A 27,003-nucleotide genomic window follows, 5' to 3' on the forward strand; every position below is an offset into this window, starting at 1 on the left:
TTCTCAGCCGCCAGCCCCGCCGCCGCGCCGCGCCGCGGAGAGCAGCCGCCGCGGTGTTCCACAGCGCCGGGTGCCGCTCGCCCGGGGCATCGGCGGCGCGCCCCGCTGCCCCCGCGCACACCGGGACGGCTCCGCCGGCTCCTCACGGGGAACGAGCCCCCAGCCCCCGGACAGCTCTGCCCGCGGCCACACGGGTAACTACTGCGGGGGCGTTCGTGGGGGCGGGCTCCGCGGGACTCCGCGGGGAGGTGCGGGGCAGAGGGGAAGCGGGGGCACCGCGGGGACACCGCGGGACGGGCCGGTGGCGGCCACCCGGTGGCGCTGCGGACCTGTCCCAGCGGGAAGCGCCGCCTTCCTTCCCGCGGGAATCCCTGCGAGCACCGGCACTCCGGGTTCCTCTTCCAGCTCTGCTCTCCTTCACTCTCAAACCTTTGGGGAGGCGGATCTCGCTCCGTGGCGTTTTGCTGCGGTTGGATGGCCCGCGCGATAAGGATTTATTTCTAGCAGTGGGAGAGTTTGGAGCTTGGGGAAATGGAATGGGTTTTAGGAACGTCTCTCAAGGGTGTCAGAGTTTTTGATCTGTTTTTTTGAGTATCGTTTGATATGAGAAATTGGGTTCTTCTCAGAGGAATTCAGTAATTGAGCTATCACTGACTTAATGATTAAAAATAGTAGCGCATGTATTTAATATCCCACCAGCTAAAATTAATTTCTGTTCTGCAGTTATAAACGTTGGCGAAATTTCAGCTTGTTCAAAATCAGCAGCAAAGCTCTGTCTTCAGTGGGGCAAGGGGCTGACTGACAGAATTGCAGAAGGTAAAAAAAGTCCATCAATGATCAATCCCCAGTCCCTGTGCCTATGACTTCTCAGATGGGCTGTCATGATGGTGGCTTCTTTTATTGTTATACGATTTGTTTTTTGGCAAAAATTCCTAATCTGCAGTCCCCGTTTTCTACTTACTGAAATACCTTTGAGTACAGACAGAGATAAGAACTCTAAGTCACATTCTGTCAGTATTCCTAAAAGACAGAAGTTTTATTTAAAGATAAAACTGTATGTTTTGGACTCTGTAGAAATAAATTCTTTCACTTTACCCGATGCTGAAAAGCAATATGTCCCAAGGAGGCAGATCAGCTACTGACCACCCCTAGACTCTTAGAAATGTATCTCCCAGCTGTTTCTGAGAGGCAGAGTGGCAAATTTGTGGAGACACTTCAATGTTATTACAGACGTTCTTTGATCCAGAAGGAATAAAGATACTTTGTTTTAAATCTTCATTGAAAAGCTAACAAAGTAAAAATAATTTGTATTCAAAACAGTGCAAGGTATGCAATAATGTAAAAAAAGTTTAAATGAGAAAGATTATTATGTTGTAACAACTGAACATGTAAAATGGGATATCAAGGCTTGGTGCTGGCAGTGACCCATTGAAGACTTAAACTCTTTCCAGACTATCGGCTTAATTTTTGGAAAATATAATTATCCCTAATATTTAGTCAGTATTGTAGCCTATTCTGCCTCTCTGTGTTTTCTAGCTTGTGACTCCAGAAAAAGACACTCAGGGACTTGACTGAGTAGCTGTTACCTTGGGCAGAGTGGTAGCAAACCTGGGGCTTGGACAAGCACTACAGGGAGTTTGCCAATAATTGCCCATGAATGTAGCTCAAGTGCATTAATTCCTCCAAGTGAAAAGGTCAGGAGAAGGCTGTGACCACACAGTGGTCCTCCAGTGAAAATGCCACTGAGGACACCTTCCTTTGGGTTTGGACATGCTGATCTTCAGAGTCTCATCCAGTCCTAAAAATTCTGAGTCTGATTCCCTGGTGCTGCCACTGCTAGCATCCACTTTCTAGTGTAATTCCCAAAGACAGGTTTGTTCAGAAGGATGTTGCCACATACAATGAGGCCTGAAAAAACATCCTTGGAAAGAACAAACCCTGAGATGCTCTTCTTGGTTTTGTGTGGAGAGGATGAAGGACAGAACAATCTCCACTTGGAGACTTCTAAGTACATTCCTCACCTTGAGAGCAGTAGTGCTTATACAAGCATTTACAAGGATTCCATTGTTAAACCTCTTTGGAAGCCTCTGGGGCTGAAAGTCATAATTTCAGTAAAGATTAGGTCTCTCCTGACCTTCCAGTTTGGATGCTGTGTTTAGGGTACTGGTGCTGCACTAGCTATTCAGAGCTGTCCCAGGCTGTTTGGATTGTTTGGGCATGGTTTTGGAAGTACAGATATAGAGAGTGTATCAATAAACATTCAGAAAAGAGAATTTGCAAAGTTTCTTTAAGAGCTGTTGCCCTTAACCTATTCTACATTCATCCCTGTTAAAATATTTTTCAGGATGCGATTGAAAAGGAAGCTGGGAAGGCAGAAACAGATTGTATTTTCCATGTTGAGAAACATGGATAGACTCATCCTGTACAGAACTGATAGGTACTGTTAAATCTGACACCATATTCAAGAGCATTTGTACTCTCTCAGCAGATGCAGCACGTGGACAAGAAGAGCTTATTATCTACAGTAACTAATTGATTTTTTTTTATTTTTCAGAGGGTAGAGGCTGGGGAAACAGCTGATTGGGAGTTTATCTGAAATTAATATAATTGTCTTTTCAGGCAGAGTGCCCAGAACGTGTTCTGGCAAAGGAAAAGGGAGAGAAAAAGACGTAAATTCTTAGAGTGTGTGGATACATTTGGTTAGAAGATGAATATGAGAAGTCTGAGAAACAGACATGGCACTCATGGAAAAATAAGAGACAAGTAAGTTTTATTTGGAAAAATTTAAAAGTTGGGTTCTTTGTTATGCTAGACTTTGTTTAAGGCAAAAGTTTAAGTGCTGTAAACCATGGAGGAGACTGTAACTAGGAGGAAGCTGTAACTATGTTCCAGAAGGTCAACAGCTTTTAAAAGGTGAAGGTTGTTGTACAAGTAGGTCAAACATTACTAGTAGTACATGAAGTAGTTTTACATGGTGCTAGTTTAGAATTCAGTTAGTAGCTTTGTTCTGTTCACGTTTAGCGGGCTGTATTTTAATTTGGGAGGGACGGATTCCATTGCTCTTATTCATGTTGAGTTGCAGTCAGTGGAACTAATTGTTGAATAAGGTATGCTCAGCATGAGGATGGGTGATGGAATCTAGCCCAGATGAAAATATCTTTTAAACTCCTGCTGTATTAAGAGAGCAGCAATCTCAACACAGGCAAATCTAGCATGATTCTAAAAGGGCTTTGAGCTATTGCTGTGGCATGTGGCAGTATTTTTATAGATGAATACAGAAGTTGTTTTAAAGTGGTTGTGTTCCCCATCCCTACCTCAAAGCTGAATCACATTCACAGAAATGATTGGGAAAGCATCTGCATTGTAATCTTCTGTCCCATGTTACAACACCAACAGAAGGTGGGCTTTGCAGAAATTGCTACTTAACTGCAGCTGTATCAGAGTTTACTAAAAATGTTTCATTGTGCAGTGCTTTTATAGTAATGCAGTTTTCTGGCATTTATTTTCATTGTGTCATACTCTTCTATCATGCACAACTTCCTTAGATGTAGAAAAATACTGGCACAGCTTTGTATACGTATGCAAGATCTCTTGGAGAAGAGTACCAGCATGCCTGGGTGGTGAATTGAGGAATACACTGGAGATGCAGACATGGAACTGAATTTATTTTCAAGCAAAACAGGCGTTATCAGCTGAAGTATTACATGAAAGTGTGAGGCAATCTTCCAATGAATCAAACCCCAACTACATAAAAGATGTATATAATGACAAAAAATCCCTAACTGCAGGCAGCTGATCTAGCCAGTTGCTCTTCTTAGGTGACCTTGGGAGCCAGGGTATGGAATGAGGCACTCTAGTAGGAGACTAATGAGAGGAATTTGGACACCTCTGCACTTGAACCAAGCTGGCTAATACTGCCCTAACTGAAAGGCAAAACTAATGAGTAGCCATTCTCTCTGATACAATTCTAGTTAAGTGTGCTGGTTTTTCACTAGGATCTCATGCCCCTACTTGGGATCAAATAGGGAGTATAAGAAACAGCAGGACTGCCACAGTAATACCTTTAGTGAGCTAGCTGAGATAGAGTCTGTTTCATAATTAAAGCAATTATCCTATGTTGGGTCTGCACAAAATCCTAGAGCTACTCTCTTCAGTGACACTTGCAAAATGTGCCCTAGGACCTCTAAAGTTCTCATCTAGTGAGAATTCCTGATTTCTCTCTCATCTGCTTTCTGAGGATGAAAAAAGCCAACTAGGCAATAACTATAGAGAAATCAGCACATTTTCTTATTGCCACTGTTGAGGAAATGTTTGCATCCTTCATCCTGAAGAAGTATACCACCAGAAGTAGCTGATCAGTAAATGCATTAGACTACTTATTTAAATTGCTACTATGATGAAAATAAGACTAAAAAACTTTGTTTTCAAGGAAGTATTTTTAAAAATTTCATTATGTTACTATACTTGTTAGTAATTTAAAATACAGAATAGCAATCTAAAATATTCAGTAATATAAAACTAAATATTTGGATTTTCTGCCACACAAAAGTTTCTTTGCACTAAAGGTGCAGTTTTTTTTAAAATTAGTTTTAATAAAAATTACATATATTCTTAAAATAATTTGCACTAACTAATCCTATTAATGATTTAAGAGAAAGAGGGAAGCTTAAGAACTTTTGGCTTCTAGGAAGAATTGCATAGGTAAATCTAGCTGGTAACCTTGCTGTCATTTAAAGCAAACAGCAGTAAGGCTAGATTTTGAGCTGTGACTCAGCAGAGGATGAGGGGACAGGGTGTGAAGCAGGAGGAGGGATAGAGCATGGTGTCTCCTGAGTTATGGTCCCTGCTCCACCCTCGGGACAGGTCTGCCTGAGGAGCTGCAGCAGCCTCAGCGTTACAGGCCCTCCCTGCCCTGCTTCACCTTAGCCCCCGTGCCATCGTTACACTGTGGCAGCATCGTGGTGCAGTGAATGGTTGCATATATTGGCCCTATGCCATTTCTGTGCTGGGAGCACTCTCTCTGGGGTCGCTTCAGACCTTCTGCAGCTCCTGTGCACTGCTGGAGAGGCGGGCAGGGGCTGCAGTGATCACTAGACTCTGCCTCTATGCTGGTCCTGAACTCTTTCTGCAGCCGGTCCATGAAGTAATCCCCAAGACTATTTCTGCCATCCTGGGAACAGTCAAGCCTGCGAGCATTGGTCAGCAGATCTCCCATCAGCTTGATCTTCCGGATTTTGGGCCCAATAAATTGTTTCTTGATAGTGCTTGCGCTGTGAGGGTCTGCATTTTCAACACTCAGGGCATAAAGCTCTTCAAAATACCGTAGCACAGTTTTCCACTGCACCATTGCTAGCTCCAGGGCTTTCATCAGACCGACTGCATAGTCACAGTTTGGTTTCTGGAAACAATGACAGAATAGCATTTACTCAGAAGAACAGCTCATTTATCTGTATTCATCAATGGATTCCTGCAACTTAACCTGGTGCTCTAAACAAGTTGCACCACAATTTTGCAACAATCTACTTTGGAGCATCTGTTGTTTTTTTGCAGGCTGTAAACACAAGTGAACCCAAGCACTTCTTCAACAAACAGATTTACAAAGCAGCAGCTATGCCTGAAGAGAGTTCTTACACCAGGAAACCCAATCATAGAATGGTTGGGCTTGGAACAAACCTTAAAATCATCTTGTCTCAACCCTCTGCCATATTCCACTAGACCAGGCTGCTCAAAGTCCCATCCAATCTGGCCTTGAACATTACCAGGAATGTCTGTACTACTCTGGCAAATTTCTTCTAGTGTCTCACCACCCTCACAGTAAAGAGGGACTTCCTAATATCTAGCCTGAATCTGCCTGAGTCCCTCTTTCAGTTAAAAATCATTATCCCTCATTTTAACACTGCATTCCCTGACAAGGAGTCCCTCTCCCTCTTTCCTGTAGGCTCTCTTTAAGTACTGGAAGTCCTAAGCTTCTCCTTGATGCAAACTGAGTATTAAGAAAGATTTTTACAATAGCCTTTTTACTTTCTACAGCTTAACAACTGCTATGATGGACCAAGGAGAAGCATTCTGTATTAATTTGGTAGAGGAGAATCAGCCCCTTGGTCTTAGACAAATGAAGGTGGGTTATTCTTTTCCTGAAAACTTTTGAGTTATTCCTTTGTACCTGTGCAAGCCCAAGTCAGATCTTAGTCCAAATTCTGTCATGAGCTGTACTTTAGGAAATCAATTGCTGCCCCAAGCTGGATGGTTCTCCTTCCTTACCACTTTTCTTAAGTGCTAGTCATGCCTAAGCTTCTGCTTAGGTTCAGTGTGAAGGAGACTGGTGGGCTGTTCCAGCACAACTTCAGGAGTCATAATTCATTACAGCATACTGGAAACAGCAGTGTCCAGCTGAGCAAAAGAAAAGGGGAACACTGTCCATATTCTTTTGGGCTGGAAAGCAACCCCATGAAGTTAGGACTGTATGGCTGACAGTTTCTAGGCATCACAATCAAGAACAAAACCGTGTACACAAGTATGCCAGATAAATTATATATGGAAGTCTAATAGTGAGTCAATGCAGAGATCTGCAGTATAAACAATATAATTCAATAAGTTAAATGGATAACAGGTTTTTGAAAACTATTGTAGACTACTACTCACCTGGATGGTTTTAGAGCAGTAATGGCCTCCTCTTTCTTGCTGATATTTCATCAACTCCTCTGCGGCTTTCCTCTCTTCCAGAGCTTGATGCAGGAAGAACTTTGAAATATTTGGTAGAGCCACATGTGACTGATCAAAATATTCACCCTAAGCACACAAAACAGGAGTGTTAAGATTTGCCAGAGATGAGACTCACCTGCAGCAAACATGGCTTTAACAGAACTTGGGAGACCCTTCCAATGGAAGGTGTTTGGTTCACAAAGCACAGCCACTTTGGAGACCTTGATCCAATTTCTACAATAAATGAAATGAGGAGGTAAGAGTATGAAATGAAAAATCTATACTTCTACTAGAACTCCTTCTATTCTTTAATATTGGTCAGGAAACTGTAGTACTGATGCTTCCATAGCAGTTAAGAGATCTTCAGAATATTTTACTTCTGAGTGGTTAGCATGTGTGTGTTTTGTAATTGTGTTTTGTAGAGGATTTTTGTTTTGTTTTTTAAACATACTCCCAGAACAGGGAACATAAAATTTATCCCTGCAGGCCTGCATTCCAGTCAAAAGTTAGCTTTCAAAGGTATGAGAAAGATGAGGCAAATACCAAAAAGAGAACAAGCACAACTTTGCATCAATTTAACAGCTTTATTATGGACAATGGTATTCCAAAAGAATGGATTCTACTACTGAACTGTACACCTTCAATACTGGGTGTAGCTCATGCCTGGGAAGGCATGCCAGGAAGAGCATAAATCTGTTGGAGCGAGTCCAGAGGAGGGAAACAAAGTTATCAGAGGGATGGAGCCCCTCTTCTGTGAGGAAGGGCTGAGAGAACTGGGTTTGTTCAGCCTGGAAAAGAGAAGGCTTTGCTGACATAATTGTGTCCTTTCAGTACCTGAAAGGAACCTAAAAGAAAAATAGAGAGGGACTTTTAAAAAGAGCATGCAGTGACAGGACAAGGGGGAATGGCTTCAAACTGAAAGAGCAGGTTTGGATTAGGCATTTGGAAAAAACTCTTCACTGTGAGAGTGGTGAAGCACCAGAACAGACTGCCCAGAGAAGCTGTGGATGCCCCATCCTGAAAGGGTTCAAAGCCAAGCTGGCACTGAGCAACCTGGTCTTGGGAAAGGTGTCCCAGCACATGGCAGGGGGTTTGGAAGCTAATGATCTTTAAGGTCCTTTCCAACCCAGGTCATTCTATAATTTCAGAAGTATTACAACCCTAAATCCTCTGCAGGCCTTGCTCTGTTCTGTATGGGCAAAGTAACAGCTTAAACCACTACCATATTTAAACACGCTAACAGATCTTATATTTAGAATGTTTTATCCATGGTATGGCTGTTTCATAAAGAGAAGTATTACAGGCAGGTAGCAAAGCACAGCCAGCAGGTTACACACTGGTTTGAACACTGGCTTTGCACAACTCCCATGTCAAAGGGAATGAGAGGCAGCAGATGGGACTATGCCAAAATGAGGGAGCTACAGCATCCTCATCTGCTGCTGCCCTGACCATGGCAGTGCAACACAGCACAGCTTCTGTCCCTTGGACATGCTCTGCACCAGAGTACACATAACTGCATATCAAGCTGTTGGCTTGTAGCCTGCTAGGAGGGACAAGCAACAAGTGTGTGCATTTCCTAAGTTCTTCTGCTTCTGATTGTCTTCCCTGCTTTCCTCTATTACCCTGCTTAAATAGGAAATACTTTCACTTCAGCTATATTGTTCTGTTAGGAAAGAAAATTAAAACATGTTAAACACAAAACAAAAGTTTATGTTTTTCTCTTTTATTTTTAGGGCCCTCTTGTAATAACCTAAACCTGTGACACACATACACACATGTAACATAAACCATTGAAGAGAAAATACATACTGGAATGTTTTATTAAGAACATTCATTGCTTTATTTGCAGAATCCTTTTCCTCAAGTCACCCATTCCTGTCTCTGCTGACAGCACATCAAGACTGAGTGTTTTATAGCAGTTCCTCAGTCCAAGTGTGTGGCACGACTTGAAGTGGAGTTCAAGTTAACTCATCTGCTTAACTGTTAAGGTAAATCTTTTATGTCAATCATTCATAAGATGTTCACATTTCTACTTTTGATTTATCCACAGTCAATTTCTAACTGAGTTTTCTCTATGCCATCCAGCTGCCAGTCACTACAACTTTTTTTCTTCTACAGGCTTAACAAGTTTTATTGTGTACTTAAATTTTCATTGAACTTCTACTTGACACCAAACTCAATCGAAGTATCTTGGGGATATACTAAATACACTTTGTGTTGCTTCCCAGTGGATGCTTGGCATCAGAAAATATGCCATTGATAATTTTGATCTTTTAATTTTAATGTCTTTGTTAAGTTATATGTTTGCCTTAACACTTTATATGTAGCCAGATGCAATTCTGGCATGAATTTGACACGATATCAGTGATATAATATATAATTTCATGTCCAAAGCTCGTGCCTGTGGAGCGAGAAGCCCTAAGCCATCTGCGGCATTCACAGACGACAGTTAACCACACACAGCTATTCAGCAAAGTTTGGGGGTAAAACCGCTCAAGCGTTCTCCTCCAAAGCTGTCAGCATTCCCAATTCCCCAGGCAATAGGGCCTGTGTGAATTACCCAAAACACACCGCCCGCGCATTACGGACCTTCCTCGTTGTTGCCGTGGCCGTGCGGGCCAGGTCGGGGAGGCCGGAGAGCTCCAGCCCCCCCGGTCAGGAGCCGGGCACCGCTGTGCCGCCCTGCCCGGCTCAGACCCGCCTGAGCCCCTGCTCTTACCAGCGCCTGCAGGCAGTAGTGCAGCTCCAGCTGCGCGCCGGTGAGGCCGCAGAGCGCCTCCTCCACGGCGGGCGGGAAGCCGTGTCGGACGCGGCTGGCGGGCAGCGGGCGGTGCGCGGGGCAGGCGGGCAGCGTCACCCGCGGCCGCTTGGAGCGCGGCTCGGCCATGCCCGGCGCCGCCATGGGGCCGCCGCGCCGCCGCCGCGCCGCCTCTTATAGCCGGGCACCTGCGCGCACCTTTGTGCGCCGCCCTCCGACGGAGCGGCCGGAGGAGGAGGGTGTGGGTGCGGATGTGCGTGCGGATGCGGGGGGGCCGGCGGGCTCTGCCATGGCTGCGCGGAGCTGGGCGGGAGCGCAGGAGCGGTGCCGGCAAACATCCTAAATAGTGGATGGTTGAATAAAGATTTACCTTAACAGTTAAGCACGTGTGTTAACTTGGGCATTTGTGTTCGCTGGTGGCATCTGGAGTCGTGCCGCATACTTTCGCTGAAGTGGTTATCAAACACTGAATCTTGACCATGAGTGACTTCAGGAAAAGGATTCTGCAATGAGTGTTCTTAATAAAACATTCCAATATGTACTTTCTCTTCAGTGGTTCATGATTACACATATGTCACAGGTTTGGGGTATCCCAAGATGGTCCTACAAACGTAAGAGAAAATCATAGACTTGTGTGTTTGACATATCTTCATTTTCTTTCCAAACAGAGCAACATAGCTGAAATGAAAGTATTTCCTAATTAAGTAGGATAATAGAAGAAAGCAAGAAGACAATCAGAAGCAGAAGAACTTAGGAAATGCACATTCTTGATGCTTGTCCCTCCTAGTGAGATACAAGCCAACAGCTTGATATGCAGTTATGTGTACTCTGGTGCAGAGCATGTCCAAGGGACAGAAGCTGTGCTGTGTTGCACTGCCATGGTCAGGGCAGCAGCAGATGAGGATGCTGTAGCTCCCTCATTTTGGTTCTTGGCCTAGTCCCATCTGCTGCCTCTCATTCTCTTTGACATCAGGGCTGTGCAGAGCCAGTGTAACCTGCTGAATCTCCTTTGCTTCCCATCTCTAATACATTGTCTTTATGAGACAACCACACCACAGATAAAACTCTTCTAATATAAAAGCTGAGGTCTTTTCCAGGCAGTCACATTCAGTACCTTCAGTTCCAGCAGCAGCATCTGAGAGTGTGGGCAGGCTGGGCCAAGGCTGGAGTGGCTGGTGAGAACATGCAGGCAGAGCCAAGCCTGGGGAGGGAGTGAGCTCTGAAAAGTTCTGGGGATTTTGCAGTGTATGTATATGTCTTGGCTACAGGGTAAATTCTTTAGGTTTTTTGGTTTGGTGCTAAAAATGTTGGTGCTGTACTGGTCCTACCTATGCTTGCTAAACTATCTTCAGTATTTTCAATCCTTACCTTGTACAGTAACCTCAAAATACATATTACTGACTTTTTTTCAACTGTTTTACCATGTGGATGGAGCTTGGCATTTCTTGAGCATTTCTTTACCTTTAATAGATTCAGACCAGTGGAGCAGAAATATGAATAATCTCAACACCCTTTGAAATCAATAATTTTCTGTTCAGTGACTTTGTTTAGTAAGCTCAATGTTACATGCTGTTTTGTGGAATATTTTTCTAACAGATCACTCCTGCACCAACCCAGAATGCTAAGGGCAGAATCATTTTCTGTTGCCTGTTTTAATTGTTATTGGATCTGACTGCCTAGAGCCCAGCATGCATCATCTGAGAGTAGTCACGTAGAGGTGTGAGAACATTGCTCATGAGAAACTTAAATAATTCTTGTTCAGTGCCTCCATTTCATATGCTATTCAGCCCTCTTTGTTTGCTGTAATTATCCATTTTTCAGTTCTCATTCTTCATACTGTAGTTTAATTAGAAGTTTTGCTTAAAAAAATCAAACAACATTTAGCATTTGGGTAAAATTTAATGTGAGTAAAGTATAACTAATGTTTGCAAGACTAAAGTCAATATCCAAAGTCATTAAATGTCAGTATATTGACAGGACACTTGAACAACATATGCCCTTATTCTGAAGTTCTCAGTGAGCATCCTCTTCTTCACTGTAGCATTAGGGACTTTTGCTGGAAGGATGTACCTCTATCAGCTACCTTTCAGTTCTTTCCATTCTAACTGTCCCTGTTTTGGCCTGTAAAGTAGTTGCTAGTGTTTTATTATTCCAGAATAATGCCCTGATTTTCTCAGAGGAGGAGGAAGAGGAGCAAGTGTGGTACCTCTGTGTGTGTATGCATTGAATTCCCAACCTAGATAAATACTTGATGACCTCCTTCCTTTGGCCAGTCTGAATAACTTGAAGTGTGAAATAGCAATAGGAAGCAAGTTAGCCATTGTCCCCATGAAAAAGTTTGTAGTTGTATTTTATTAATTGGGCATTTATTATGATAATTTTTGAGCATATTAGCTCATAGAATCTGTCTCTGCATTAGTGGACTTTGGAGCTTTGGAAAACAATATTAATTTATCCCATGTTAGTGATGGACAGCTAAGAGACAAGGGCAGTTCTTAAGGCTATCTGTGATGCACAGAGCTGATCTGAAAACTGACTCCAAAACCCTTTATACTCCATATGTTCCTTTTATGAGAACACCATTCAATTTATTTTGCTTTGTGCTTCACAGAACTAACAGGAATGCACACCATTTGCACTGTTATCAATTGTATCATGGAAAAATTCCATGACAAAGTAATATAGGGATTCTTGCTACATAGCATGAGGTGATATTACATGCTCTTTTTGTCTGGACTGGGGAACATATAATCTGCTCCAAAATCTTATGACCTCAAGAAATGCAGTATTCCAGGGAGCAGGCACTTTTTTCAGTTTCTTAGTTACAATTTTTCAGCACAGAATCACAGAATACTTTGAGTTGGAAGGGACTTACAAGGATCATCAAAGGGTTGGTTACAGGCACATGCCTTGATGAAAGGTATCTTTTCATTTTTATGATTTTGGTACAACACGTTTTAAGGTGTGTTGAAAGTTTATGGCAGAGTGGGAAGCTGAACCACCACAGTGTGATACAGAAGTACAATTAAAACTCCATCAAAATAAGCTCTCTTACACACAAATCCATACCTTGTCTACTCCTCCCCACTCCTCCTATTTATTCTTTGTCAGAGTGCAGAAGAGACAATTGTTTGTGTCAGTGGGCTTTAGCAACCCTCCCAAAGCATTCTTTCTCCTGAACCTACTCTGCAAACATTTAGTTGTATCTGGCTGTTTTTTACCTAATTCTCTCATTTAAAGCTAAACTCTTTAGGCTGCACTTTGTGATTTGGAGTTGGTATTGTTTATTCTTTCACCACAGGTAGTAAGAGTTGTGGCTGTTGCTTCTCTCCAGCTACCATCTGTTTGCTTACTTCTAGCTGTGGGGTTTTTTCATGTACTTTGCAAATGGTCTGTGTAATGCTGCCAGACTTTTCTCTCATTCAGTGCCCATCAATAGCTATGATGAAAACAGAGGGCTGTGTGAGGAAAAAGTAATAAACAAATAAATGTACAATATGTACACTTGTGAATTGGCCTTGTTCATTCATCATTTTGTTTTGTAATTAAGTGAAACCAAAGCTCTCTGGCAGGAAATTAGGAATGATTCATATGAACACCCGTGAATTCTGGGTTGCTTTTATTGGACTTGAAGTCCCTTAACCCATTTTTCTAATGCTTTTCTAGTCTCAACAGGTGCTTCATCTCACTGTTTTATCCAGTCTCAGTCTTTTTTACTTCTTTTATCCACAGAGGAAAAGCCAGCAAGACTTCTGAGTTGTTTTGTTGCCTTTTTGCACTGTATGAGTCATAAAGTTAAAAAAAGAAGCCTGAAATTTGGGATGTTACTACTTAAGTAAGCATAGCAAAATAACCTCTTTTAACTGACTTTCAGTAAAAGTGGTCATCAGCAAAACATGAGATGGCCCTGGGGAGGCAGCAGTGTTGTGACCAGGCTGCAACATGGACATTCTGGAAAATACTTTTTGTCTCTTTGTCACTGAGCAAATGGAAAGGGCCAGCTTGCTATAGTGCTCTGAAATCAGCATGTTTTAGTGATGCAAGAGAAGGACTGCTCAAAAATAAAGCTTAGTCCCTTTGAAGTCAGTCTTGTTGCTGTCAAACAGAGCAGACAGAAGCCTGTGTTTTGGGTCTATAGGCACTGAAAATATGCTGTGCCAGATCTGCACATATTTTGCATATATTCAGTTTAATCAAATGAGATACCCTATTGAAATTCTGTTTAAAAATACTTGGAATAACTCTTAATTTTGGAAGTAATTTTTTAAATGCCTTTTTTTGGCACTCAACTCAAATACTCCAAACCTTAGTTTTCATTTGCTTTCCTTTTTTAGAGTCCCAAAGATTTCTTCTTGTCATTGAGATTTTTGTTTTTGCCATTACTGCAGTGTTTGAAGCCAGATGAGATGTTTGAGGATGTTCCCATCACTGGAAACAGCCATGTCTTTTCTGCCTCCATTGAGTTTTCCTGCTTAGCTTGATAAAGTTGTTTCAGTAGCTTGATATTGTTGCAACACTTTTCACTTCTGTTGTAACTTTTATCTCGGGCAGTTTGTTTCCATAGGCTTCTTTGGCACAAGTCTGCATGGCACAGATATTGAGAAGTTGGCTCATTGCCTCTCTTCTTTCACAATGAAGTTCTTCCTTAAGGAACTTTCTGAATGCTGGATAACATCAAACATTGTGATATATATAGAATTCTTTGAAACTTTACTGAATTAAATCTGTCCTTCAAACAGAATGTGCCCACAGCCCACAGGCATCTCTGTGCTGTGTCTAAAGCTAGCATGGGAGACAAGCTTGTAAGAGTTTCTGAAATGCAAGCAGAGCTTATCTTTAACCTTGTGTCACAGAATACATACAGGAGAGTTTTCTAATCCATGCTATTTTCTTCTCTGCACTATTTAAATTAGTTTATCTGTAATTAATGCTTGCTCCTACCATGGGACCCTTCCAGGAACAGATTTGGAGATGGACAGCCTCTGCTGCTTCTCAGCTGGGAGCTGCTCTGGGGTTTTGGTGTACAGGGCACATCCTGCCTGTGTACTCCCAGCCCTCGCCTCCTGCTGGTCCCCAGGTTCCCCTCCCTTCTCTCTCTCCCTGGGGGCTCTTTCCCACTGCTGCACCACCACAGTGCTCAGGCAGACTCATCCTCTCCTTTGCTCCACTCTCCCTTCTCAGGAACCCCAGGGAAAACTCCGTGCTACCAGGAGGTTTGGATCTGTGTGTAGCTCTGCAGTCAAGCCCAGAAGATGTGAGTACATCTCAAGTGCACTGAAAGACTCTTCCTGTGACTGTTGTTGTGCCCCAGCCTGCTTTGCATTTGCCACCTTCATCTTTCCAATAGTGTCTCAAATCCAGCTGCACGTGGCTGTGTTTTTGTGACTGCCTACATGTGTGGGGCTGCAGGTCAGACTGGGCTCTGGCCACTGTTTCACTCATGCCTAGAAGCTGTATGTCACTATTTTCACTTAAGCACTTAGCACTCTCTCTGCAGTTTTAAATGTTGACAAGTCACCAACTCTGAGTTGTTCAACGTTGTCTTTGCCCCTTGTATTTACAGAATCATTACATGTCCTGAGCCAGCTTATCAGCTCACCCATGCCTGTAGGGCCCAGGCTCTGGCAGCACTGAGGAAGGCCATGGCTGGGATTGGGCAGAGGCAGCAGGGAGAGCTGGAGCCCAGGGGCAGTCTGTGCTCCCATCCTGCTGGCTGCAGAGGACTGGCAGCCTGGCTGAGGAACCTCCAGCCTGGCTGGCAGCATTGGCCCTTCCATCTCCATTTCTGCTCTTATAAATACACTTGAGTTTTAAGTGGACTAATCATTTCAAGTGCTACTGGCTGATACTACCTCTTCCATTTTTCTAAAGAGGCTGTGCTTAGGAGTAAGTTTCTATAAATTGGCAGGATTCATCTGAGATTTTGCAATAGTTATTGCATTTAAAAAAGTATAGGCCAGCAAATGTAAGGCTCATCCATGTAATCTGTCTGTAGTCTATCATAAATCCAGTCAGTAATAGCAGGTGGAAGGCACAGGGCCTCAGCACTGGAGTATATTTAAGGAGATTCTGTGGAATTTCTGAAAACATGAGTCTTGCCCCAGGCAATGTGTTGCATAAGGGAGTTGTGCAATGCCAAACTGCCTAAAGTCTGTCATAATTTGTATACTTTGTCTACTTGCCTTTCTATTCTACCTTCCTTTCCACAGCTGTGGGTTAGAATCTGTACTTACTCTTGGGCAAATGAGAAAATAAGACTTGACATATAGAAAAAGGCAGAGCCTTTTTTTGTGTGTGTGCAGCCTGTGCCATCTGAAATCAGTGACCAGGTAATGCCTTACAGGCAGTGTAAACTTCAGGGGGTGCACTCAGTGCTCCAGGTGGCCTTTGAGGGGACATCAGACCTCTTTGAGGTCTGCATGAGGAGGTGCACTTTGTACATACTCAGAATATCTGGGCTACCAGAAGCAAACTGTGGGCAAGGGATGGAGATCCAGAAACCTTCATTGTCTTGCTGCTGTTTGCTGCTGATAGTCAATGTTCATAGAGTCCCTGCTAGGACCAGGAGCACCTTATCCTGAAGCACAGGGACTCCTGGAGGTAACTGGTTTCACTGATGCCATTTACCACTTGGCTTGAGAGAAAAGAAATTAAAGCCACGGTTGTGGTAAGAGGAGTGTGAAATGTTTGCAGGTGGAGAGGAAATGATTCTAAATGTTTTGGCTTTTGTAATTCACCAAAGAATAACTAATCATAATTTTTGTAAAAGAATCTTTTCAAAGTCTAGTTGAAACTGCCTGAGAAAAAAAGAGATATGAAATTTTAATGTGAAATTCAGCAGCTAAATGTTTGTTTTAAATTTTGTATTAAGATGGAGCCCATGGTGGTGAATCAGATAAAGCAGAAGTAGATAGTTTCATTCATACATCATAGACCTTAAAGACAATTCTAAATTCCAGTGAAGTAATTTTCTCTTCTAGTTCCAGTCACAGATGACCCTTTATTGCTGATTTCAGATCAAAGCACCTCTTCTAGACCATCTTCAAGTGTTGTGATTCCCTGGGGTATCTCTCTCCCTATCATCTTCAGCCTAATTCCATTTTAATGCCTTTAAATGCATTTAAAAATCTTACTATGATAGGTGTTAGATTGTAAGTTTGTGGCAGTATGTTCCAGGCAAAGTCTTCTCTGCAAATTTGCAAGGATCAAACAATTTGTTTTTTCAATTTCAGTGTCTTTATGCAGAGCTTTTTTGAATTGAGCACTCTCCTGATTTCACTGGAATTATAAGGTAGAATTCAGGCCATGTTTGGCTCTGTCACCTAAAGCAGTCAGCACCATTAATCTTGGGAAGCTATTTATTCTGATCTTTAGGACACAGTAGCATTACCCACAGTGATGCAGTGAAAGGCTTTATTTTTTTTATTTTTAAACCACTTCAGTTGCTATCTCTTTTGGTTTTTGTTGGTTTGTTTGGTTTTTTGGGGTTTTTTTTAGAATTTAGGAGTTACTGGGCCGAGTATTTACAAATTTCACAGAACATTTTGTTCTCTGATTTAAATCCTGCATACCAAGTGCCTGCCTGGGGCAAAGACCAAAAAAAAAAAGTTAGCTTTGATACTCCAAAACTGGTTGAATAAATCCTGTGCAGCTGGCCTGCGTGAAATGTGCCCAGTGACAGTGAGCAGCAGCGAGGATTCAGAGGATAGGGAGAGCTCTGTGCTGTCTGATGCTGCAGTGTTTTATTGCCTTGCCTGGGAAGGACAGGAATGTGTAGGTATCTCTGCTGCTTAGTACCAGGGTGCAGAGTGGTTCCCTCAGGCATGCATGTGGACAAAACTGCTGCACAAGTGTGCAGTGTTGCCTTCTGCATATGTTTGTGCATGCTCTGGTGTTTTTCAGCTTTGGAACTGTAGTTAAAGCCTCAAAGGGAGTGTGTGAGTCTGCAGCAGCTGAGAATACATTGCCAGCTCAGGAGGTTCCTGTGTGGTTGGACATTTGTGTCATCCTTGGTGAGGAATTATCTAACCTGTGCTGTGGTGTTCATCAAGGGAAATTCTTGGAGACTTACTTAAATGTCCAAGCCAATGCAGTACAGGTAACACTTGTCTGTACTTGTGGGTGAGATGTCAGGAACTGCTGTGGATTGGGGCCTGCTTTTTCTGCTTGTGCTGTTCTCACTACCACTCTGAGACAGTACCAACTGTCACTCATCACTTTGCTTCTCTTTGTAATATAACCCAGCTGAGACATGGTCCTGAGGGAAAAGTGGCTTAAATCTGTGTCTTGGAAAGTCAAGAATTAAAAGATGCATAGTTCAGGAAAATAAATTTTGGAATACAAAGTTATGAATGCTTTGACTGGTTCACATGAGCAACTTGCAGCAAGGTCATGTTTTCCTGATAATGCATCAACAAGAAATTGGAAATCTTGTTTTTGCTTGGGTGGTGTGAGCTGAGTGCTTTTGGCCATGCTCTGCAGTGCCATCTCTGTGAACCCAGCTCCATTCTCTGGCTCCAGAGAGCTTCCAGGTTCTCTAGAAAGAAGCACAAGAGTAACTGCAATGAGTGAGACCAGAGTTACAGAACTGGCCTCTGGAGCTTTGTATGGCAAGACTCAGAAAAGAAGAAAACATAGAGGCTTGCATTAGTTCAGGTGTTTATCAAAAATACACTAAGAGGGACTTTAAAAGAGATTTGTATGTAATGGGTGGTAAACAAATTTCCAGCAAAATGAGGTGAGAATAAAACTTCCCTTGGAGTTGGTTTGGCCACTAGTTTCTAACAGGGTTTGTTTTTTGTTTTTGTTTTTGGGGTTTTTTTTTGGGTTTTTTTTTTGTCTTTTCTCTTTTTGTGCCATTTGTCAGGACCATACATTGAAATTATGGTCTGCCCTACAAGGACCCTGGCTTGAGCAAGTGCATGACAATTCTTAGGATGCCTGTGCTGAAAGACTTCTCGTCGTGAACTTAATGGGGTTTGGTTTGATTTGTTCCAGAATGGGATTGCCCTTGTTCCTGTTGCTGCAGACTCGTGATCTGGACCCCAGGACTCGAGCAGGACTGAGAGACCATGGTAAGATTATGTTACCTGTGCACAGGAGGATGGGGAAATCTGGCATGTGTGGCTTGTGACTTTCAGCTGTCTGGTCTGAAGCAAGGGACAGGAAAGTTTCTTTACTGATGGAAGACAAATGCAAAGCAAGGAGAGGAGGTGAAAAATCCTTAAGAACACCAAAAACAGAAGAGAAGCAGCACTGAGAGTGGGCCAAATTTTGTGGTTGTGTATGTGAGCATTACTCATATAACTTCAAGAGGGTACATGCTTTAACTGAGCATGTGCCAGCTGAGGACTTGGCCCATAATGTCCTTTATAAAGCTCTGGTTCCTCCCCAAATAGTTTTTCCCTCCCTCTTCAAAGGGCACCTGTTGTTGGTGGAGCTGGTGATGATACTGGATTAGTGCACATGCGGTCAGCCTGCTTGGCCCCGGCCCTTTGGACCCAAAATGAACTCCAGCTGCTGCTGCCCAGAGCAGGTGCTTCATCCAGCCCAAGCAGCTGTTTGAATGTACACTGCCATGGCCAAGAGGAGGGGGGAGGTCCCCTGGACTACCCAGAGGAGCAAAGGACTCAGCAGCAGCAAGGAAGGAACAGGGATGTGTGCCACGGGGTCCTCGTTGTTATACCCAGTATACAAAAGTTGTTCTAGCATTTCCTTGTAGAAATAGGCAACAGTGGCTGTCACTCTGCATCCACTGAGCCTGCTTAGTACCATGATGGATTATGGTTCCCAAAAAGAGGCTGAGGGACCACTAAAGACCAGGGCTGGTTGTAGTCACTGGTTTAAAGCTCCAGTGAGTGGCCCAGCAAAAGTGAGACTGAGATTGGGCATAGAACAGTGCACAGGTTAATGGCCTGCTACCTGTGATAGCTCAGGCTTCACACTGACACTGCTAGAGGGAGGAAAATGAAAGCAGAGATAATCTGGGGTGTGAAGCAGCTACAGGGAACAGTGCCAGGGAATGGAGGCAGAGGGGATGGCCTGGGGGTTTATGGAGATGTGATGGTTGGGAGTTTAAGGTCAGAGTTTGAGGAGAGGGCACAGATAGTTCGTGTCAGAGATAAAGCAGCAGCAGCTCATGATTAGAGTGACAGGGACAGGACAAGGATGCAGGTTTTGTGGAGTGAGGGAATCACAACCTTCAAAGGGATGAGGGCAGCTTGGAGTAAGGGCAACCCAGACCTACAGCAAGAGGTAGTGGAGACTTCACCCCTGCAGAGCAGGGAGTCTCACAGGACAAGATGTTCAAAGTAATTTCCATCAGTGGCATCACAAACAACTCTTTCCAAGTCCCTTCCAGCATTCCTTCAATTTCTTCCCCTTTAACTCTTTTCACTGACCCAGCAGTGGTTCCCTTGCAGCCCTGCACTCTGATTATTCCCATGCTGTTAGCTGCAGTGCTCCTGGCCTCCCTTTCCAGGAGCATGCACTCTCTGATTGTGTCTGCATACCTCACTGTTGGCATTAACACCAAGTTTAATGTGACTCCTAAGGGTCCCATCCTCTTACCTGTATTCTTTAAAATTACCAAGGTCCTTCCACTTTCTCTGATAGGCTCCTTTTGTGTCCCTGTCCTGTGTGTGGTTTTTGTCATATCACATCAGCCAGACTATTAATTCTGTGTATCTTTGCTGATTGCTCAACCAGGACCACTGAACCTCCATAAGGAGGGGTAAATGCTAAGCAAGGATACTTCCTTGTACAGCTGTGAAAGGATTATCCAGGCTAGATTTCATTACAGCACAGCCTAAGAGTAGGAGAAAACACAAATATCAGAGGCCTCTCTTAGTCAGGAAATGGGATTTCCGCAGGTGCTCGGTTGTAAATGCTTTGCATGTTTCCAAGGCTTGGCACATGGCATTGCTGAATCCTGATTCAGGATGCAAGAATGTCTCATGACCCCTGCCATGAAAGCTGGTGTCTGGCCATGTTTGGAAATCAGCCGTCGATGATGACAGTAGATGAGTATGGGTGAAATGAGCAGCTTGGCTTCAACACTAAGCAAGACTTGTTAAACATTGTAAATACAGATGTCCAATTCATATTTTGAATAATGAATATTATGAACTTTTCTGTAGCAAGTGGTAAGAAGCTGGATCGTCTTTCTTCATCTGCTCACTGCCTTCACAGAATCTGCAAGTGTGACAAAGTATTTCATCCCTTTACAGGATTAGGTAAGATTGGTAACCATAATTCATGTGTAGGATTGCACAGAAACAGTCTAGATAGCCAAATATATTGATTAAAAGTTACCGATGTAATAGAAGGGAAATAGTTTCCATTTTGGTTTATTTGTTTCTTGGGTTGGTCAGGTTATGCAGCTAACTACAGTTATTTATTCTTTTGGATGAAACTCTGCAGCTGTACAGACCTGTACAGTTCCTGTCCCAGTGTAGCTCTTTCATCAGGTATTCCTGCTGTTTGGTTTGCTTCTACATGAAAATTAAGGAACTAGAGAAATAGTACCAGAAAAACTGCATGAATTCTCAAGGCTGTTAAGGAAAGAGATGTGCTAGGAGTAGGGTGTTTCTGTGCTCAGTGTTGTCACATGCCTTGGACAAGTCACTGTTTCACGTGGAAAGAAGCACCAACACAACTGTTAGCAGCGTGTGATGTATCTCTGTGGCAGGGAGACATCCTGTGACGTGCTCCTGTGGATGTGCCGGCAATAGTTGTGTGCTGTCTCCTTATCTGCCTGTACCATGGCTGGGTGATACCCACACCCACTGATCAAGTGGCAGCTGCTGCCCTGCCTTCTTCCTCTGCACTTCTCTTCCTCAGCTTGCTTGAACTCAAGATGGATGAAAGTGCAGTTTTCAAGTCTTGGTGTAGTAGTAAATTCTGCTAAAAACCAAACCAAATGCCATTTTCAGAGTGGCCCTGTATTTAAGTGTGGCAGCACATTTAATTTGGTATTCCAGAGGTTTTTAATGATCTACATGTGGATAGGAATTTTTGAAGCATCTGTCTTTTGCTGATTAAAATATAATTAAGTACCTAGGATTTAAACCATCCTAAAGGATGTGTGGCCATGTGCTGTGTCCTGTCTGGTGAGGAACAACAGAGTGAAACAGTTTGGGTGTGGTAGATTGTAATTTACTAACTGCTGGATTAAGACTAAGGAAATAAAGAGCTTGTTAGCCTGTCAGGCCTCCACATTTAGGGGAATTGGACAGCAAAGAGGTTTGCTTTATATGAGGCCCATGTTATGCTGTGCAGGAATTCCCAGTTCAGGGTCAAAAATACTGAGGGTGCCCTTTCACCAGAGAGCCGACAATTAGCTCGCTGCCAGTAGGAAAAACAGCCTCTAAGTGGTGAGTGAGCAGAGTGTCAGCAATGGACCTGGAGAGAGGGGCAGCACACAGTCAGAGCCAGTGACATTCTTCACACCTGCTGTGGGGCATAACAGTAGCTGGCTGCCTCAGCCCGTGGCACTACAAGCAGAGCATTGTGCTGTGACACAGCCTGGACAGCGATTGAATTACACACCGATTAGGTCTTCGGCTTCTCCCTGTCACTGTGGACAATGGAGAATCGGAGAAGTGGACATGAGAGCTTTAGCAGGCCTTGTGCTCTCCAGCAGAGGAGGATTAGTTTGTAAATGGTAAATTGTGTTGGGGCCAAGAGTCGTAAAACTGAACTCTTGCCCTGCTGCTGCCTCAAAGGCGCAGGATCTGCAGAAAAGCCCTTCTCCCCACTTCTGCTAAATGTTGTGATCAGGGGAGGGGTGGGCATATGGAATCTGCTCCTCCTTTCCTCTGCCAAAGAAGGAAGAAGAAACTGGTATATTTGTACAAATTTTGCTCCTCACTATCTCTTAGTATCTGTTCCAAGGAAGGGCATGGGATTAAATTAATCATTATTCTACCATTTCCACAGGGATGTGGATTTGCCTCTCACCAAGGTGCTGCTGGAGAGTCTCTCCAAGACCTGATTTAACCTGAAGCATGCACTTCCTCAGGAGGTCTGCAGCAGGGCTGGAGGACTGCAAACACTGCATCCCTTCCCTCCTGTCACCTGCTCCCACATGACTGCAGTGCCTGTGCTGCGCTCTCAGATCCCTCACCCTGAAATGTTCCTCCTGATGGTTTGTACAGAGCTGCCTTAGAGCAGGCTTTGCTTTTGGTGGCAGTATCCCTTGTTGCCATGTCATTCATGAAGAAGATGGCTTTATCCTTGCCTTTATTCCACTGGGATCAGCTGCTCTACCCACAGGCACCAAAAGTGGCAAACCTTCCATAACCTTTTTTAGTTTTCAATTGAAGCTCTATATCACATGAACTTCTTGGGGTCTTTTGAGAGGTAAAGACTTTTTTCTTTTTTTTTCCAGAAACAACATCGAATAAAAACCCATCACCAAAACCCAATAAACCCAAAAATGACAGGAAAAAAACTCCACACATTGAACCCAAGTTGAAGAAATAACTGCATTGTGTGACTGATACAGTCCATGGGAGTACAAAGCATTCCCAGTCTGGTCTTGCACATCCACTCCCTATGCCTATTAATAGCTTTTAGGCATGAGCATAGACATGGAGATGGGCAGGAGTAGTTTGCCATGCAAGCATTTATCTGGAAGCTCCATATTTTCTGAACTAAACTAAAGATTTCAGTGTGATAAAGTGGACATTTTAAAGCATTGGTGGAGATGGGGGAATATAACTGCACTTAAACTGAGGTTGGATTAGGCATTCTCATATCTTGGAGTCTGCCAGTAAATAGCAAAATATATGAGCAAGGGAAATATGTCTTTCTTAATCTAGAAAAAGAAAAGGACAGTTTTGAAAATCCCTCAGTCTTTCAAATCTTAAGGCATATTGATCCTGAATCATCATGGGAATTCAACAGCGGTGTTCTTGTTAGTGATCTAAAAATATAAATGTGGTTGAATACATGGAAAAATGTGTCTTATTCCAGTTGTCTTTATTACAACAATAAATGATACCAACTCTCTCTTCCTACAGAGTTTATCTCATCTGTTTGTACTGCTGGAAATTATTTTGTTTTCAGCTGAAAAACAAATACCTAGATACTGTAAGGTTGTAGAGGCTTTATGAACATACCATTTAAAAGGAATTGTTTCTGCTCTGATTACTAGAACTGAGAAAAGATACTCATATTTCATACTCCTGAAAGAAATAGCAGTCTTGCTGTAATACAGCAGTAGTGAGTAATCTGCTCATAAATGGTCCATTCCAGAAAATTCCCAAATCTCTCCCACCTATTTTCTCTAATAGGTGACAAATCCTTAGCAGCTCTCAAAAAATGCTCCCAAGTCTGCAGGGCATGAAGGTTTTGCTTTGGTTTGTTTTTTGTAAAGCTTGGTAAAAAAGATATGAATGAGAAATTCAGCTATTGTTCAACTTAATACTGATACCTGAGAGTTTATTTTCAAAAGTGGAAAATAAAAGCTATTCTAAGTAGTCACTGTTGGTTTTACTGCTATGGAGTATTCCAGAGGTAAGTCTTAAAGAAAAAAAAGAGAAACCAGTCATTCAGTCATTCACTAGTGCTGATGCAGGAATGACAGAGGTTAATACCAGTGACATCATGCTGGAACTGTATAGCATTTTGTTAATGGTTATTAATGCCCTGCTGCTGGGAGACAGACAGTGCCAGCTGCCTTTGGTGTGGTGCCTCTGCGGGTGTGCCTGGGCCTCTGCTCAGGAAAGGGCCCTGAGGAGGGCTCAGATCTGCTCCCTCCACTGAAACAGGAGCAGAGGAGACACAGAGAAGGCATTTGCAGTGCCTTGCTCAGAACAGGGCTTGGAGAGTGAAGCAGGAGCAGCAGACACCTACACAGCCACATCCAGGAGGTACTGAGGACTTCTGCTCAGGTCAGATCTCCAGGACTAAATTCAAGATACTCATCCTTTGGAAGAAAACAGCAAAAGATTCAGAGAAACATGCATGGAAATGGTGCCAGCAAACCTGGGGAGAAGCCTAGGTCCATGTAGGAGAGCTCAGAGCTTTGCACAAGGAGTCAGAAAAGCTTTAAACTGAAGGAGAAAAGCCCCTGAGAGGAAGGGAAAGGAACTTAGTAATGACAGAATGATGATGGATATGGAACAATTAATTAGCTTTGACTACATCATATTCATTGTACATCTAGATTTGTGGGTTTAGCTGCCTCACTTGGGGCTGGCTATTACTTTGTGTAATACCTTAGAATTTCATCCTCCATAAGGGAATGAAACAGATACAGAAAAATGCAATATATCAGTGTAGCATATCAAATTGAGACAGGCATTTTTAGCAGTCTGTACTGAACAGAGGTTTAAGCCTGCATTAGATTATTCCTTAAGTGTATTGTTGTTATGACAAATCTGAAAGCTAAAAGCATTTCAGTAGATCAAAAAAAAGAAAACTTTGATTTCCTTTCCCACAGCCTGGACCCAAAATGGGATTGCCAGCCAGTCTTACATGGCCACACAGTCACCCTCTGGGGAATGGGACAGAACACCTGGAGATGGGTTGTGAGCCCTGTGGGAGTAACTGGCTCACCAGGCCTCTCCAGATTGTTCAGCTTCTAGATCTCTTTAAATCCTGGTGCATTGTAACCTGAATAATGCACTGGGAATGTTTAGCCAAGAAATGCCTGGTGACCCAAAGACATTGTGATTATGACTGCTGTCTGATGTGCCACACAGACTATTCTACTCTTTTTCATGCTAATTAAAAGCTAATATATCATAATTATGTTTTCTAAAAGGGAAAATGTGAGTTTGATCCCATGAACCTCTGGTTTGGGGACACACTTGAATTTTAAATCTCACTGATTTTGCACACCCTTTAATTATTAGAAATAAATTGAAACATACATGTAATACTGTGCAATTATGCAGCCTAATATTCAAACACAATGATTTGTACAGAATTTATTTCTGGTCACTTTTACAAATAGAGTTGCCCATACAAATAGTTTGCAGTCAGTTTCCCTCAGTGCAAAGTGTGAGCAGCAGGTCAAGGGGAAGAGTTTTCCCCTTCTGCATGGTATCAGTGTCATCATTACTGCAGGTAAATTGTTTGTCTGGTTTTAAGGATTTTTAAAATATTGTTTTCTTTTTTTTCTTTTCTTTAGCTACCTAAAATGGTTCATGTTACTCCTTCCAGTAGCTCAAACTTGTATAATTACTGCAAAAAATTTTCAAGGAAAAAAAGTAAGTGTAACCAAACATACTGAGTATTTTGAAGAACTTCAAACTGAAAGTAACAATGGAATTCTGTATTTCTTCAAGAAAATAGACTTTTACTCATTAGCTTCTGATCTTTGATTGCTCTACCACTTTGTTGTTAGATAATATTTAGAAGAATTTAGAATGGCTGGGACTCAAGCTTGACTTTTCATTTGCATTTCAAACTGGAGCAAATCAAACAAAACAGAATGAAACTATGGAAGCTTCTACTCACCCCATTCAGTGAGGGATAGCCCTTGCAATCTATTGTATTTCTAGGTTTTGCCTCTTGACATTTTTCTTCTAGGAGGGGTGAGGAAAGAGGAGACTTTGTTTTTAATTAACAGCTAACAGAGCAGCAATGAGCCTCTAAAAGGTGCTTTTATCTTAAAGTAATAAACAATCAATACAAGGTCACTTCTGAAGGATAAAATGGCAGTTTGGCTGGGGTGGAGTTTTTTTTGGTGGATTTGGGTTTCTTTGCATATAAGGAAATATAGTAGCTGGTGCCTTTTATTATGCCTAAGATGTAACTGACTCTGGAAGCTTGAATAGTTGTTTTGATTTGTAGCTGGTGAAAAGGAAATTAAAAATAATTTCCAAAACCTGATCTCTAGCAGGTGAAGATCTTGCAGAAAAACAGTCAGGTATGCTCCAATGCACCAAGATTTGGATCTTCTTATGGGTCTTGCATTGTGAGTCTGTTTAAAATACTTCACCTCTTTCAGGTTTTGACTATGTTGGCATTACCCTATAGTTGCCAGAGTGGTGCCTGTCTGAAAATTAATGATCCTGTATTTGTGTAAACATGAAGTGCTTGTCTGGAAAGCTGTGTGGAATGGTTGAATGTGCCATGGGCTGGTTATTACTGTGTATGATGCTGTGTACAGAACCATAAATTGAGCTGTTTCTGGCTGTGTTTTGGGGGGTTTGAGCTCAGTTCTGAATCTGTTTATTGACCAAATGTGTGTGTTTTCATCCTTCTTGGGAAGAGAACAGGACTTTTGAATTGATCAAGACAACAGAAACAAAGAGTTCCTTGTGATGTGTGATATCACTTGTATGCTCACTGTTGAGAAAAGTAACTCCCTAACTTGGAATTCTATGGCCAAGTTACCTTCACTGGCATTGTGAGAGCAGCAGGAAAAGGTTCACATAATTATTGAATGGACTTTTATGGGTAAAGTACACACCTTTCTCCTAGAAAACTCCTGAGCAACAGCAGGAGTTTTAGAATTGCAGAATGGCCTGGATTGGAGGGACCTTAGAGATCATCTCATTCCAACCTCTCTGCCATGAGCAGGGATG

General features: G+C 42.8%; 1 protein-coding gene and 1 long non-coding RNA gene across 21 annotated transcripts; one reads left to right on the forward strand and one right to left on the reverse strand.

The window, feature by feature from the left end:
* Positions 1-110: 110 nt before the first annotated feature.
* LOC306804015 lies at positions 111-22,842 on the forward strand. 20 transcript variants are annotated; one of them, XR_013774781.1, is made up of 10 exons: positions 125-194; positions 724-816; positions 2,345-2,437; positions 2,620-2,763; positions 6,031-6,118; positions 6,724-6,958; positions 14,374-14,714; positions 18,458-18,534; positions 20,599-20,694; positions 22,400-22,842. It is a non-coding gene; the product is annotated as an uncharacterized lncRNA (long non-coding RNA). The 20 variants fall into 20 exon arrangements; XR_013774782.1 differs by lacking the exon at positions 724-816; XR_013774784.1 differs by lacking the exon at positions 125-194 and having other exon boundaries at positions 295-816.
* LOC306804014 (ferritin light chain-like) lies at positions 3,645-9,676 on the reverse strand. Its single transcript, XM_079310079.1, has 3 exons — positions 9,422-9,676; positions 6,643-6,789; positions 3,645-5,398 (listed from the first exon to the last, which is right to left on the reverse strand). Exons 1-3 carry the CDS (start codon positions 9,602-9,604, stop codon positions 4,895-4,897), a joined length of 834 nt encoding a protein of 277 aa, XP_079166205.1. The 5' UTR covers positions 9,605-9,676; the 3' UTR covers positions 3,645-4,894.
* Positions 22,843-27,003: the final 4,161 nt, after the last annotated feature.

Source organism: Erithacus rubecula (assembly GCF_903797595.1).
Source record: "Erithacus rubecula genome assembly, chromosome: 6".
In the NCBI taxonomy this organism is placed as follows: domain Eukaryota; kingdom Metazoa; phylum Chordata; class Aves; order Passeriformes; family Muscicapidae; genus Erithacus; species Erithacus rubecula.

Bases quoted from the DNA above. Each gene is read 5' to 3' on its own strand.
- LOC306804014 (XM_079310079.1), bottom strand. From the start codon at position 9,604: ATGGCGGCGCCGGGCATGGCCGAGCCGCGCTCCAAGCGGCCGCGGGTG. The intron at 6,790-9,421 runs GTAAGAGCAGGG...TTGTGTGCTTAG, and splicing joins ACTACTGCCTGCAGGCGCTG to GGTGAATATTTTGATCAGTC. The intron at 5,399-6,642 runs GTGAGTAGTAGT...CATTGTTTCCAG, and splicing joins ACTGCTCTAAAACCATCCAG to AAACCAAACTGTGACTATGC.